We start from the raw sequence: 13,341 nt of genomic DNA, 5'->3' as shown, positions 1-13,341 counted from the left end.
CCAGGAAAGCATCTGACACTGTCACACTGCCTTTAGTGAATAAAATATGAGCTTACTGAGTATCAGACCCGATTTACTAGTGGATTCAAATCATCCTTACAGATATAACTCACCGCTCTTCACAGAACAAAATTGATTGATGTAAAGGTAATTTCCAGAGTATCTCATGGAAGTGTGATAGGACCATTACTCTTTACAATGTATATAAATGAGCTAGTAAGCAGTGTCAGAAGCTCGTAAGGCTGTTCACAGAGGATGCAATTGTCTATGACAAAGTTGTTGTTATTGCGGTCTTCAGTCCTGAGACTGGTTTGATGCAGCTCTCCATGCTGCTCTATCCTGTGCAAGCTTCATCTCCCAGTACCTACTGCAGCCTACATCCTTCTGAATCTGCTTTATATTCATCTCTTGCTCTCCCTCTTCGATTTTTACCCTCCACGCTGCCCTCCAATACTAAATTGGTGATCCCTTGATGCCTCAGAACATGTTCTACCAACCGATCCCTTCTTCTAGTCAGGTTGTGCCACAAGCTCCACTTCTCCCCAATTCTATTCAATACCTCCTCATTAGTTATGCGATCTACCCATCTAATGTTCAGCATTCTTCTGTAGCACCACATTTCGAAAGCTTCTATTCTCTTCTTGTCTAAACTATTTATCATCCCCGTTTCACTTCCATACATGGCTACACTCCATACAAATACTTTCAGAAATGACTTCCTGACATTTAAATCTATACTCTATGTTAACAAATTTTTCTTCTTCAGAAACGCTTTTCTTTCCATTGCCAGTCTACCTTTTATATCCTCTCTACTTTGACCATCATCAGTTATTTTGCTCCCCAAATAGCAAAACTCATTTACTACTTTAAGCCTCTCATTTCCTAATCTAATTCCCTCAGCATCACCTGACTTAATTCGACTACATTCCATTATCCTCATTCTGCTTTTGTTGGTGTTCATCTTATACCCTCCTTTCTAGACACTGTCCATTCCGTTCAACTGCTCTTCCAAGTCCTTTGCTGTCTCTGACAGAATTACAATGTCATCGGCGAACCTCAAAGTTTTTATTTCTTCTCCATGGATTTTAATACCTACTCCGAACTTTTCTTTTGTTTCCTTTATTGCTTGCTCAATATACAGATTGAATAACATCGGGGATAGGCTACAACCCTGTCTCACTCCCTTCCCAACCACTGCTTCCCTTTCATACCCCTTGACTCTTATAACTGCCCCTGCTTAGCAATTTTGCACTTCCTGTCGATCTCATTTTCGAGACATTTGTATTCCTTTTTGCCTGCTTCACTTACTGCATTTTTGTATTTTCTCCTTTCATCAATTAAATTCAGTATCTCTTCTGTTACCCAAGGATTTCTACTAGCCCTAATCTTTTTACCTACTTGATCCTCTGCTGCCTTCACTACTTCATTCCTCAAAGCTACCCATTCTTCTTCTACTGTATTTCTTTCCCCCATTCCTGTCAATTGTTCCCTTATGGTCTCCCTGAAATTCTGTACAACCTCTGGTTCTTTCAGTTTATCCTGGTCCCATCTCCTTAAATTCCCACCTTTTTGCAGTTCTTCAGTTTTAATCTACAGTTCATAACCAATAGATTGTGGTCAGAGTTGACATCTCCCCCTGGAAATGTCTTGCAATTTAAAATCTGATTCCTAAATCTGTCTTACCATTGTATAATCTATATGAAACCTTTTAGTATCTCTATGGTTCTTCCATGTATCCAACCTACTTTCATGATTCTTGCACCAAGTGTTAGCTATGATTAAGTTATGCTCTGTGCAAAATTCTACCAGGCGGCTTCCTCTTTCATTTCTTAGCCCCAATCCATATTCACCTGCTACGTTTCCTTCTCTTCCTTTTCCTGTCCTACAACACATCTTTATTAACAGTCCATGATAAGTGAGAGCAAAACACACAAAATTGACTATTTATTTTAGCACACAAAAATGTGTTTAGTAGTCTGCCAACTCATTGGCTTCCATAGGTCATGCACAGCACACTTTTTTTTATTTACAATCAAATTCCACTGAACACAGTCTCAGGTGTCACTGCCGTTTCATTTCAGTGCTTCCAGTGGGTGTAAAACAGCAGCGGTTGTGAATCAGATGCAATAGTCACTTATTGTATGCCAAAAGATATTGATGTCATTATTTTTGCCTTATTAAGCTGTCATAACAGTTAAATATTCACCAAATCCTAATCATTATACACATTTCTCCTCATTTCCTGAATTTGTAGTTCACCAGCAAAAATGCAGCAAATAAATTAAAAAAGGAAGGTAAGACATAAGTAAAGGACAATTAAATAAAAATAAATCTTTTTATTATGTCTAAAGGTACAGAACAATGTGGTCATTCATACCTGTGAACATGAATTGGTAGACAGTATGGCTGCTCATGAGTCTGTAACTTGGTACACACATGGTAATAATTAAGTGCATAGAGTGATGACATGATTTGTCAGTATTCCTCCAAAATTATGTGAACATGAGGCAGTTGTATCTCTCTGACAACTCAGGTTGAAAATAAGTAAGTGTGCTTTATGATGCAATAAGCCTTCAGCATTTTGTGTGACTCAGAGTTTTGTTCAATTCAAAGGTGCAGACTGCTTCTTTTAATAAATGACTGCACTTCACTGATACAAGTCTTAAAACTTCATTGGGTACATGGTTACCAGGACTTGGAACCAATGAACCATGATCTGTGAGTATTAACTTCAGTGTATGCTATGGGATTTAATTACGTCATTGGCTATAAACTTTCTACGGTTTCCTAAAACTTCCAAGATCATTGAAGAATAAAGAATGTAAATAAATTGGGATCCTTAGGTGCTTGGATTGTATTAGTTTGTATCATCATATGACATTACATTACATTAAAACTATATTAAATTGCAGTAGGATACTCATTTAGAATTTAACCAGAATGGCCATATATGTTTATGTGCTAAATGCTTATGGTGTGATAGTGATGATGATGCAGTCAGTTAAACCAGCCACAAAATCTTTTATATAGTAATTTCTGCTGTAAATAGTTCAAGTGATAGGGGACAGTCAAGGATCATCATTGCAGAATTTTACATAATCACTGTTTTTACAGTACTTTTATGGATTATACATGCAGTTTTGTCATACTTCGTGCATTAACTCTTTTCTCTGATTGACAGCGTATACATGCGGTCGAGCCGATGCAGAATCTGGTGCTATGGAGTCAGATTTGGGTGACACGGAGTCCGTGTGCGATGATGCAACCGATCATGCTGCTCGCGAGTCTGCGGCTTCTCTGTCGGGAAATGACACTGACACACTCACTGCAGGGTCACTCACTTCATTACAGCCAGAGTGTGAACAGCAGGGCCTGCAGCAGCAGCAGCAGCAGCAGCAGCATTTACCATCACCACCCCTACCATCCCCTCCACAACAACAACAACAAAATAATGCAAATGAAAGGTATGTGATTGTTAAATTCTCTTTATTTGTTTTAGACTGTCATGTTATCTTTTAATGGTGTGCAACTAAGAGATGGCTTTGACTGTTTGAATTGACAGTACCTCGGGGGAAGAGTACTATGTACATATGTAATTATTAATGCAAACCTGAAATGAGAGCTGTATTTAAGTACTATGTCATCTTTCACAATGCCATGAAGGCCTATTAGAAACTAATATCACTAGCATTTGAGGAACAGTGACACTAAATTTGAAGCTTTTCCTCTTCAGCGTTTTGTTGTCAAGATATGAAAGTCTGAAGTTGCCATACTTATTGGGTTGGTACATAAATTTGTAACAGTTTTCTGTAAGTTTAATAAACACAACAGACTTTTAGTCATCTATAATGTATTCTTTACTACAGTCTGCTAACACTAGATAGCTTTTCGATTCTGAGACTGTAGAAATCACATGGTTTTGAGGCAAAGAACTCATCACACCATGTTTATAGTGTGTTTTCATCCAGAAAGGAAATATATTGAAGGTTGTTCGACAGAGAGCAGAAAAAGTGTAAATGGTGGGTGCAGAGGGATGTCCCAACCCAGCTCCTGTACAGTGTCTTTTGTCAGTCCACCAGAATGTGGGTGGGTGTTATCATGGAGTAGCATCACTTCATGCAGTCTTCTTGTTTGTTGTTCCTGGATTGGGTCTACAGAATATCTTAGTTGTTTACAATAAAGGTCAGGTGGTTACACCTCTGGGAAGCAACTTGTAGTACACCACTCAGTCACTGTTCCTCCAGATGCATAACATTATATTCTGTGGATGTATGCAGGTCTTTGTACGGGGAGTTGCTGCTTTATTTGGGCTCAACTATTCCTTTCTTTACCTTATGTCAGCAGAAAGACACCATTTCTTGTCACCAGTAATGATACAGGATAGGAATGGTCAGTGTTGTTCATGAACCAATTGATGACAAGCAGACAGAGATGCATGTAGGACCACCTGCTGATTTTTTTTTTGTTTTTTTTTTTTTTTTTGTTTACAGTGGTACGCAAACACCTGAATTATAAACCTCCCAATTGCATGAAAATTTCTCATGGTGGTGGAATGATCACAGTACATCACATTTGCCAGTTCTCAAGTACACTGACATGAATCATTGTGGATTAATGCATTTAAACATTTCATAAAATCCCGAAGATTCTCCTGCTCATGGAAAGTCACTAATATCAAAACAATCCCCCTTACAATCAGAAAATCATTTCCTTGCCATGCTCTATCCAATGGCGTTATACATATACATGGCACAACTGTTTCTGTCTACCTCCACTGCTGTCACCCCTCTATTGAAGAGTATGTTGGAAATGTTCTGATTCCTCCACTCAGCATTCCATTTTCTAACATCCACAGCTGCACTCACTATCTGCAAATGACAAAATGACAAGTAAACTCAAACAGCAACAATTAACTACAAATAAAGAAAGACAGTTGGTAAATAAATCTGTAGCAATCAGAATACCAGCAGGTAAATCAAAAACTCTACAAACTTATACATCAACTTCATATTATTTGATTCTTTTGGTTTGAGACTTACTTAATTAAATATTGAGACAAGACATGGAGACACAGAATGGTATCTTTATGGGTTCCAGAATTTTTACGGTAATTTATTGAAGGTATCAACTCTGAAAACATTTTATGTACAAAAGAAATGCTAACCAGTGTTAAACATAAAATTAAAATCACTCAAGTAATTGGCTGGAACATCTAGTCATGCCTGTGCTCCTGTTCTGCCGGTCAGTCATTGTTAAATATCAGTATCTTATTTCCCTTGCTATTAAATGGAAATTAGTATCATGCTTAATGGCATTTCTGCTTTGATAAGTATGTGGAACCCATACTTTTGTCCTTAGATTTGTGTACTCTGTTTTAGATTTGTAGTGGTTCTTATCTACTTAGCAGGTACCACTAATTACTAGATTGAAATAATTTCAACCCATTGTAGTATGAGTAACTTTCTTGGGGCATGCCGTGATTTTTACTAGAGTTTATGTAAGAATACAATGGAATTAAAACATTTTACATACTTACTTTTAACTTGGTTTTTCAGTTTATGCTTTCCATTGGCTTAGAGAATAAATCCCAAATGTGTGGGGAGGGGGGGGGGGGTGCTGTGTTATTTGGTTCCTCTTTCATCTCTAGTCACTATCATTTACATTTTTGAAAAGAAAGAGGGGGGGGGGGGGGGATGAGTTGTGCTATGTTTGAGTCAATATTAAACTGTAGGCCCCCTTATACCTGGCTGGGTAAGTCAGTTCAGAGGTTAAAGGAAGGCAATGGCATATACTGCCTTTGGAGGGACCACAACTTGTTACATAATGTGCTGTTTACACTGATAATAGAGTTACGGACAGCTATGCTTCACTGATTTCTCAAAGTTGAAAACATTTTGTTGGGGTCAGTAGATGCATGCCACGATGCCTGACAACTTGCTTTTGTTAACATGTTTGAATTTTAAAACCTGTTGTACTTAGTTGCACTACATTTTAAACATCTTCTAATATCCAATACTATTAGAAGTGAAATCTAGTTATGATAACTGGCTTCGTACATCTAAAAAGAACAGATTTCACTGTCAGCGTTTGTATAAGCCATTTAGCAACACTCTCACATTTGAGAAAACACTTAACTATTCTTGCAGTATCCAAGAGCATAGTTTTGTCATGCAACCCTCCTAGCAGGACACTGATTAGTTGCAGTGGCTACTATATGAAGACAAATATTGAATAAAATTGTTAAGTTGCTTTATTGCAGTGATAATATATACATTTTGTTACTCAGCAGTATTCAGAACACTATTTGATGTAATCAATATTTAGAAGTTTTAAGGCGAACAGTGATGTGTGAAGACACACACACCATATTGTGAAATTGTGAAGCAGTACATCAGCTGTAGCTGCAGTATTCTACTCCTTGTTTGTGTATCCACCTGCAATCCAGTGCTTATAGTGTACAGTGAATGACTTCTCTTCTTGCAAAGCATTGTATGGATTTGATTTTTAAATTAGTTTTAAGGTTGTAAGATGGTGTGATATAATAAGTATGTCAGGTTTCAGAAAGTGTACATACTATTCTAACACCTGCAAATAAAACTGGTAGAAATGGAACTGTGAACTGACTGAAGTAACATGCCATAGTAGATGGTAGATGTAGCCTCTTGCCCCCCCCCCCCCCCCCCCCCTATCTACACACCTCTCTCTTTCATTGTAAATAATGTCTAATGTCTGTCTTGGAAAAAGAAAAATCCCTAGAAAAGATGTAACATCATAATGGTTGCGTCAGATATTCCGTTTTTTTTTCTGTTGAAGTTTTTTAAAGTCTCACTACTTGTCTTTTTATTTCACTGGCACATTTGTAGATATTTTTTGAATTTGCACTCCTTTTTGAATTGCCTATATTTTTATATCTCTATTTTAAGACTTTTCTGTACACATAATTTGCCTGTTTTTAACTCAGATCAATGTAATTTCATTTGCTTTCAGCAGTCAATGGATGACTGACTTCTGTTTCCCTCCCGTAACTGTGGGAATAATGTCTGCATACATCTGTAGATATTCAATGACTCATTTCTTGGGTATATAGTTATGCTAAATGTGATAAATTCCACAGCCAATTGCATCCATTGTTTAATGTGTGTTTTCCCACACAGAATATCCTTGTTTGTTACAAAAAAACTGTAAACACTTAAATACAACTTTGTGTGTTGCTGTTGTTGTTGTTGTAGTTGTTGGTGTGTGTGTGTGTGTGTGTGTGTGTGTGTGTGTGTGTGTGTGTGTGTGTGTGTGTGTGTGAGAGAGAGAGAGAGAGAGAGAGAGAGAGAGAGAGAGAGAGTGAGAGAGTTGGTCAAACAAATGAGCTTATTTGTTCACTGATTTAAAATAAATAAAACTTTGCTGTGAGTAGCCTGCTTTCTCATGTGCTGGAGCTGTTATTATTGCTGAAAGAGCTTACGTTGTTTCTATCAAGGAAGCAATCAAATAGGGTAGAAAATTTCTGACCGTATATTGTGGAGGGTCTTGTCCAGTTACATGTGAGATGTTTCACAGATTGGCTTTTTCATGCCGAATGTTACTACTTTTGCTGCTGCTTTGAGTATGCTTCCTGCATTGACAAATAATCTATTTTCAATGCCCTACATAGCAGAGATGCTGAGTTGCAGCTCAGCATCTCCACTATATGGTGAGTAGCAGCTATCATTTTCATAATATTGTTACATTCCATCCTGGTTTTTCCGTTGTTTTATTTTCAATTCCGTTTTATGTAAAATAAATCAGAAAATTGATTTGGGTCAATTAAAGTACTGTGAAAGATGCTATATCCGGAGTTGTGATTGGGGATGGAAACACATTTCAGAATTTTTGGTGAACAGAAAAAATTACCACAGCCAAACAGGGAAGATGCTGATGTATACGCAAGCAATAAGTAATGCAACACATTTTTTGCTGAAAGCTGGTTGATTTTAATCAGGATTCCAATATAACATATTATTCCCCACTCTTCTGGCAACAAAAATTTATTTTTCAACAAAATCTCTGTTCAATGTAACGGCCTTGTGCCACCTTACTGGGAGGGCCTGTAGGCCCACGTGTTACCACTCTACTGATCAATGTCAGAGCCAACATCTTGATTTATCAATAACCTCCCCCATCACCCATTTACTGCTTCCTCCATAGTGCATCCTTCATTGAGCCAGACAGATGGAAGTCTGAAGGTGCAAGATATGAGCTGTAGGGTGGATGAGGAAAAACAGGCCAACAAAGTTTTGTGAGCTCCTCTTTGGCGTGCCGACTTGTGTGAGGCCTTGTGTTGTCATAAGCAGAAGTTCATTTGCATTTTTATGGTGACAAATACACTGAAGTCATTTATCAATTTCCTCAGTGTAGCACAATATACTTCAGAGTTGGCTGATGCACTATGAGGGAGGACACCAAACAGAATAACCCTTTCAGAGTCCCAAAAGACTTTACTAGCTGAGGGTGTGGCTTTGAACTTTTTCTTCAGAGGACAGATGGTGTGACGCCACTCCATGGAGTGCTGTTTTATTTGTGGTTCAAAGTGATGATTCCGTTTTAATGCCTGGGATGATGTTCAACAAGAAATTGTCATGATCAGCCTTGTAATGTGCAAGCCGTTCTACACAGATGGTCCTTCATTGCTTTGTATAGTCTTCTATTAGGCTGTGAGGAACCTAGCGGGGCAAACAGCTTTTAGTACCCCAACTGGTGGGTGAGTGTGTCAGCACTACCAACAGAGATGTCCAATTGTGCAGCAAGGTGTTTGATTGTTATCTGCTTATCACATCACATGAAAGTATATGCAAGTTCCAACATTGCAGGAGTCACAGCTGTGTGGGGCCGCCTGAAACACGGGGGTCAGATAGGGTTGCACAACCTTGCTGCAATGAGACATCTTGCCCACCCACTCACCATGCTTTCATTCACTGCCAGATCTCCATTAACATTCTGCAAGCACCTAAGAGTGTCTGCAGTGCTCTAATTTTCTGCCAAAAGAAACTCAATGACAGCTCTCTGCTTGGAACACATCTCTGTTACAGAAGCCATTTTGAAGGCTATGTATAGCACTGCCAGCTATTGGAACTTCATGAAACTACAGGGGGCTAAAGTGGGAATATGCCAAGATATCCCACAACAAATTTCACATTTTATTAACTGAAACTGACTCGGGGAAAAAAATTGTTGCATTACTTATCGAACACCCCTCATATAGTGTACATGTTAATTCAAATACTGAAATGTGGTTGAAAGGGAATGATCTGCATTGTCAGTAGAATAAATTAATATTTTGCTAACAACAAACATCCTCATGTGGACATTTCATTCATTGTTAGAAATCAAGGTTCCTTATTTACTAATGAATATCAGTGTTAAAGGTGAGTAAAGGAATGATAGTGCATTTAGAAATAACAATCCTATAACACTGTTATCAATCTTTCTGCCAAATCTCTGACCCTGCAGAAGTATCAGTACTTATAAAGACCCCACTTTTAGCCCAAAACCTAAATTCAGCCATATTGGACTTTTAAAGGACCTTGTTTTCTTCACTCATATTCTGCTATGGAAACATTTCTTCACAGTGCACCCCACTGACAATAGCTAACCAGAACCCCATGATAGAACCTTGTTAAAAACAGTTCTAACCTCCTTCCAACCATGATCCTCCTCCCTGTCCAACAAATCATCCTCAGGTGACCTTTTAGGAATTCTTCATTTCTAACCTGGCCTCACTTTCCTTTCCTAAATCCCTCCCTAGTGAATCCAACATCACTTCTACAGAACCACCAACTATTTGTGGTGTAGTCTTTATGTGTGGGAATGATGGTAAGGTCTAGATCGGTTTTCAGGTTACAATGGTCATAAATTGTTGTGACTATGTGGCTGAGGGTCTCTACCAACTCTGACACCTTCGCGTACAAACCTTATAACCATAATCCCATCTCTGCAGGCCAACATGACCTCCTGCAGCTCCATGAGGCCTTAGATCTAGCCAGCCGCTGTGACCGAGCGGTTCTAGGCGCTTTAGTCTGGAACCGTGCGACTGCTATGGTTGCAAGTTCGAATCCTGCTTCGGGCATGGATACGTGTGATGTCCTTAGGTTAGTTAAGTTTAAATAGTTCTAAGTTCTAGGGGACAGATGACCTCAGATGTTAAGTCCCATAGTGCTCAGAGCCATTTTAACCTTAGATCTATCCCTAAACATGACACTTGAATCCATATCCCTCTTCAGACCAGCTACCCCCTCACCCACTTCTACCTTTTACTTTTACTCTGCACCACAAACCCCCCCACTGCTCCCCACCTGCTCACTCCCCTCCCCCCCTCCCCCTCCCCCCCCCAGGTGTCCTTACTGGTTATCCTGTTGTGGCTGGGTACAGTGCTCCCACTGACACTCCAAACTATTGTCTGTTACCTCCCATCTGACATTCAACACACAGCTCAGTTTATTCACTGCATTTCCACAGTTCCTGTCCTTTTACCACCAGACTCCTGTCCCGTTACCACCATCTACATCTACATATATACTCTGCAAGCCCCTGTATGAAGCATGGCACTTGTAAATAGAATGAGGGGGAAAGCATCTGTCTGTATGTCTCCATACAAGCCCTGATTTTTCTCATCTCCATATTGCTTATGTGAAATCTATGTTGGTAACAGTAGAATCATTCTGCCATCAGCTTCAAATGCCAGTTCTCTGAATTTTCTCAATAGCGTAATCAAAAAGAAGGTCCCTTCCCTTCCTGAAGCAGCTCCATTATATTTGAGTGTTGTTCAGACCTACTGGTAACAAATCTAGCCGTCCCCCTCCAAATTTGTTCGATGTCTTCCATTAATCCAAATTGGTGCAGATCCCAAACACTCGAGGAGTACTCAAGAATGGGTTACACTAGTGTCCTATATGCTGTCTCCTTTACAGATGAACCACACTTTCCTAAAATTCTCCCAGTTCCCCCCATTAATTTAACTTTCAAAAGTCAAATTTATAAACAACTTGTTATACTGCCATCTATACTCCTTGCACCATCTTAAGTCAACTTATTTATGGGCCATCTGGAGGAGGAGGAGGAGGAGGAGGAGGAGGAGTCGTCCTTCTTACCAACTCAGCACCTGAAACCCTGTCTAGTTCAGATTCATGATGACATTTTCATGATATAGTCCCATGGCAGGGACAACCTTTGCTCTTTTGTCAATGTCTACTCCCAAATCTGTTTCACCTGGTCTTCCTCAAGTTAACAAGCCACCTTCCTAGACGTCGATATTCATCTCAGATGGCTCCATAAATATTTGTTCACATCAAGCATACCAACCACCAACAGTATCTCCAACTTTATAGCTGTCACTTGTTTCATGTGAAAGTCTCTTCCTTACTACACACCACCTGTAAACAGTGCATCTGCAGTGGGTAGCAGAAGTTGCTGAATTATACCAAGAACGTTACCAGAGATTTGATTGACAAACAATATCCCATCCAGCTCATCCACAAACAGATTCCCTTTTTGGTGCCCACCCAATCTATCCCCATACACCTACCAACCACCTCCTACCACATTCCACTCAAAAGAATTTCTTGCTCAATAAAAGACAGGGCCATATGTGAAAGTAGCCTTGTAATATATCACTGTTATGAAAAGGATAGTTTCTATTCACCATATAGCGTAGATGGTGAATCACAGATAGGCACAACAAAAAGACTGACAGAAAGTGGGCTTTCAGCCAACAAGGCTTCATCAAAAATAGACAAGACGCACAGACACGCATGTGCAAATGCAACTTGCACACACATGACCACAGTCTCTGCCAGTTGAAGCCAGACTGCAAGCAGCAGTGCATGATGGGAGAGGCAACTGGGTGGTGGAGGTAAAGAGGAAGGTGGAGCAGAGCAGCAAGGGGGAACGATAGCAAGGTAAGTGTGGGGTCAGGAAAGTGCTGCTTGTGGGAGTGTGCAGAGATGAAGTGAAGAGAGGGTAGACAGAGGGCGGGGGGAGGGTGGGGCTATATGGTGAGTAGCAACTACCCTTTTCATAATATTGATACATTCCATCCCCAGTTTTATATTGTTTCATGTTATATATCAACAATATTATGAAAATGATAGATTGCTCCTCCCCGTAAAGATGACATGTTGCGTTGCAGATGCGCACAGCAAAAAGACTGTTAGACACTGAGCTTTCATCCAAAGTCTGCCTCATCATAAAGGAGGGACACACACACACACACACACACACACACACACAAGGAAAAACACCTCATGCACACACATCCATTATCTCTGGCCTGAGCGTGACAAGTAACAAACTGTCTACTCACATGACTTCAACTAATTCATTAATGGGCCATTTGGGTACACCCTCCCAGTACAAGTTTCTCTGAACTACACAGGTGGGAGTTCTCTCCAGCATATCCTGCTTTCTTGCAGTCCCTCTGGCCGAATCCTCTGCTTACCTATTACCCACGACCTTACCTTACCTTACCTTACCTTACCTTACCTTACCTTACCTTACCTTACCTTTTCCCAACTTTCTTCTCTCTGCACCATTCCTCTCCTGTCCAGATTATGTATTGCCTTCTCCCACAACTCTTCCTCCATCTCCCTACCTCCCCATGTGGGCATTCTCTCACCCTGTTTCTCCCTCCCCTCACTTCATAAATTTCGTGCCCATATAATGCGAATATTTTTCATATAATTTGTCTGTGGATAGGTAACATGTAACGTCCTCTGTCTGATACCATATTGGCACAAGAAGCAATTGCTCTCAAAAAGTTGTATGGTTATTTTTGTGAAAATGAGTTTATATATGCTAGGAATGGACATTAGATTTAGCTTTTCAAATAAAGGTTTGCAGTGTTGTTTGTTTTTTATTCCCACGAACGCTTAAATGACCTTTTTCTGTAGTCTGAAAGTTTTGAGTAGATTAGTTATCTCCGAAAGTTATGCTATACGTAATGACTGGAACAAAATATCCAAAATAAACATAGCACGCAATGTTGTTACACCTATATTTGAAGATGGTAACTGTTCTCGACCGGGACTCGAACCTGGGATCTCCTGCTTATATGGCAAATGCTCTATCCATCTGAGCCACCGAGGACACAGATGAATAGGCCGACTGCGGGGACTTATCCCTTGCACACTTCCCATGAGACCCACATTCCCAACTGTCCACAATCGATACACGGGAAGCGTGCAAGGGATAAGTCCCTGCAGTCGCCCTATTCGTCTGTGTCCTCTGTGGCTCAGATGGATAGTGTGTCTGCCATGTAAGCAGGAGGTCCCGGGTTTGAGTCCCGGTCGAGGGGCACATTTTCAACTGTCCCCATCG

At 39.9% G+C, this 13,341-nt stretch overlaps 1 protein-coding gene across 3 annotated transcripts in view; it reads left to right on the top strand.

The window, feature by feature from the left end:
- LOC124595826 (hormone-sensitive lipase) overlaps positions 1-13,341 on the top strand; it is a 119,375-nt gene that overhangs the window by 74,164 nt on the left and 31,870 nt on the right. For all 3 annotated transcript variants that reach the window (XM_047134724.1, XM_047134723.1, XM_047134722.1), the window contains exon 8: positions 3,182-3,464. In XM_047134724.1, the coding sequence (XP_046990680.1) occupies positions 3,182-3,464 (283 nt within the window). The remainder of the gene's footprint in view (positions 1-3,181; positions 3,465-13,341) is intronic.

This window comes from Schistocerca americana, chromosome 2, assembly GCF_021461395.2.
Source record: "Schistocerca americana isolate TAMUIC-IGC-003095 chromosome 2, iqSchAmer2.1, whole genome shotgun sequence".
Classification (NCBI taxonomy): domain Eukaryota; kingdom Metazoa; phylum Arthropoda; class Insecta; order Orthoptera; family Acrididae; genus Schistocerca; species Schistocerca americana.
The sequence above is the reverse complement of the archived record's forward strand: the minus strand, read 5'-3'. Positions and strand labels throughout refer to the sequence as shown.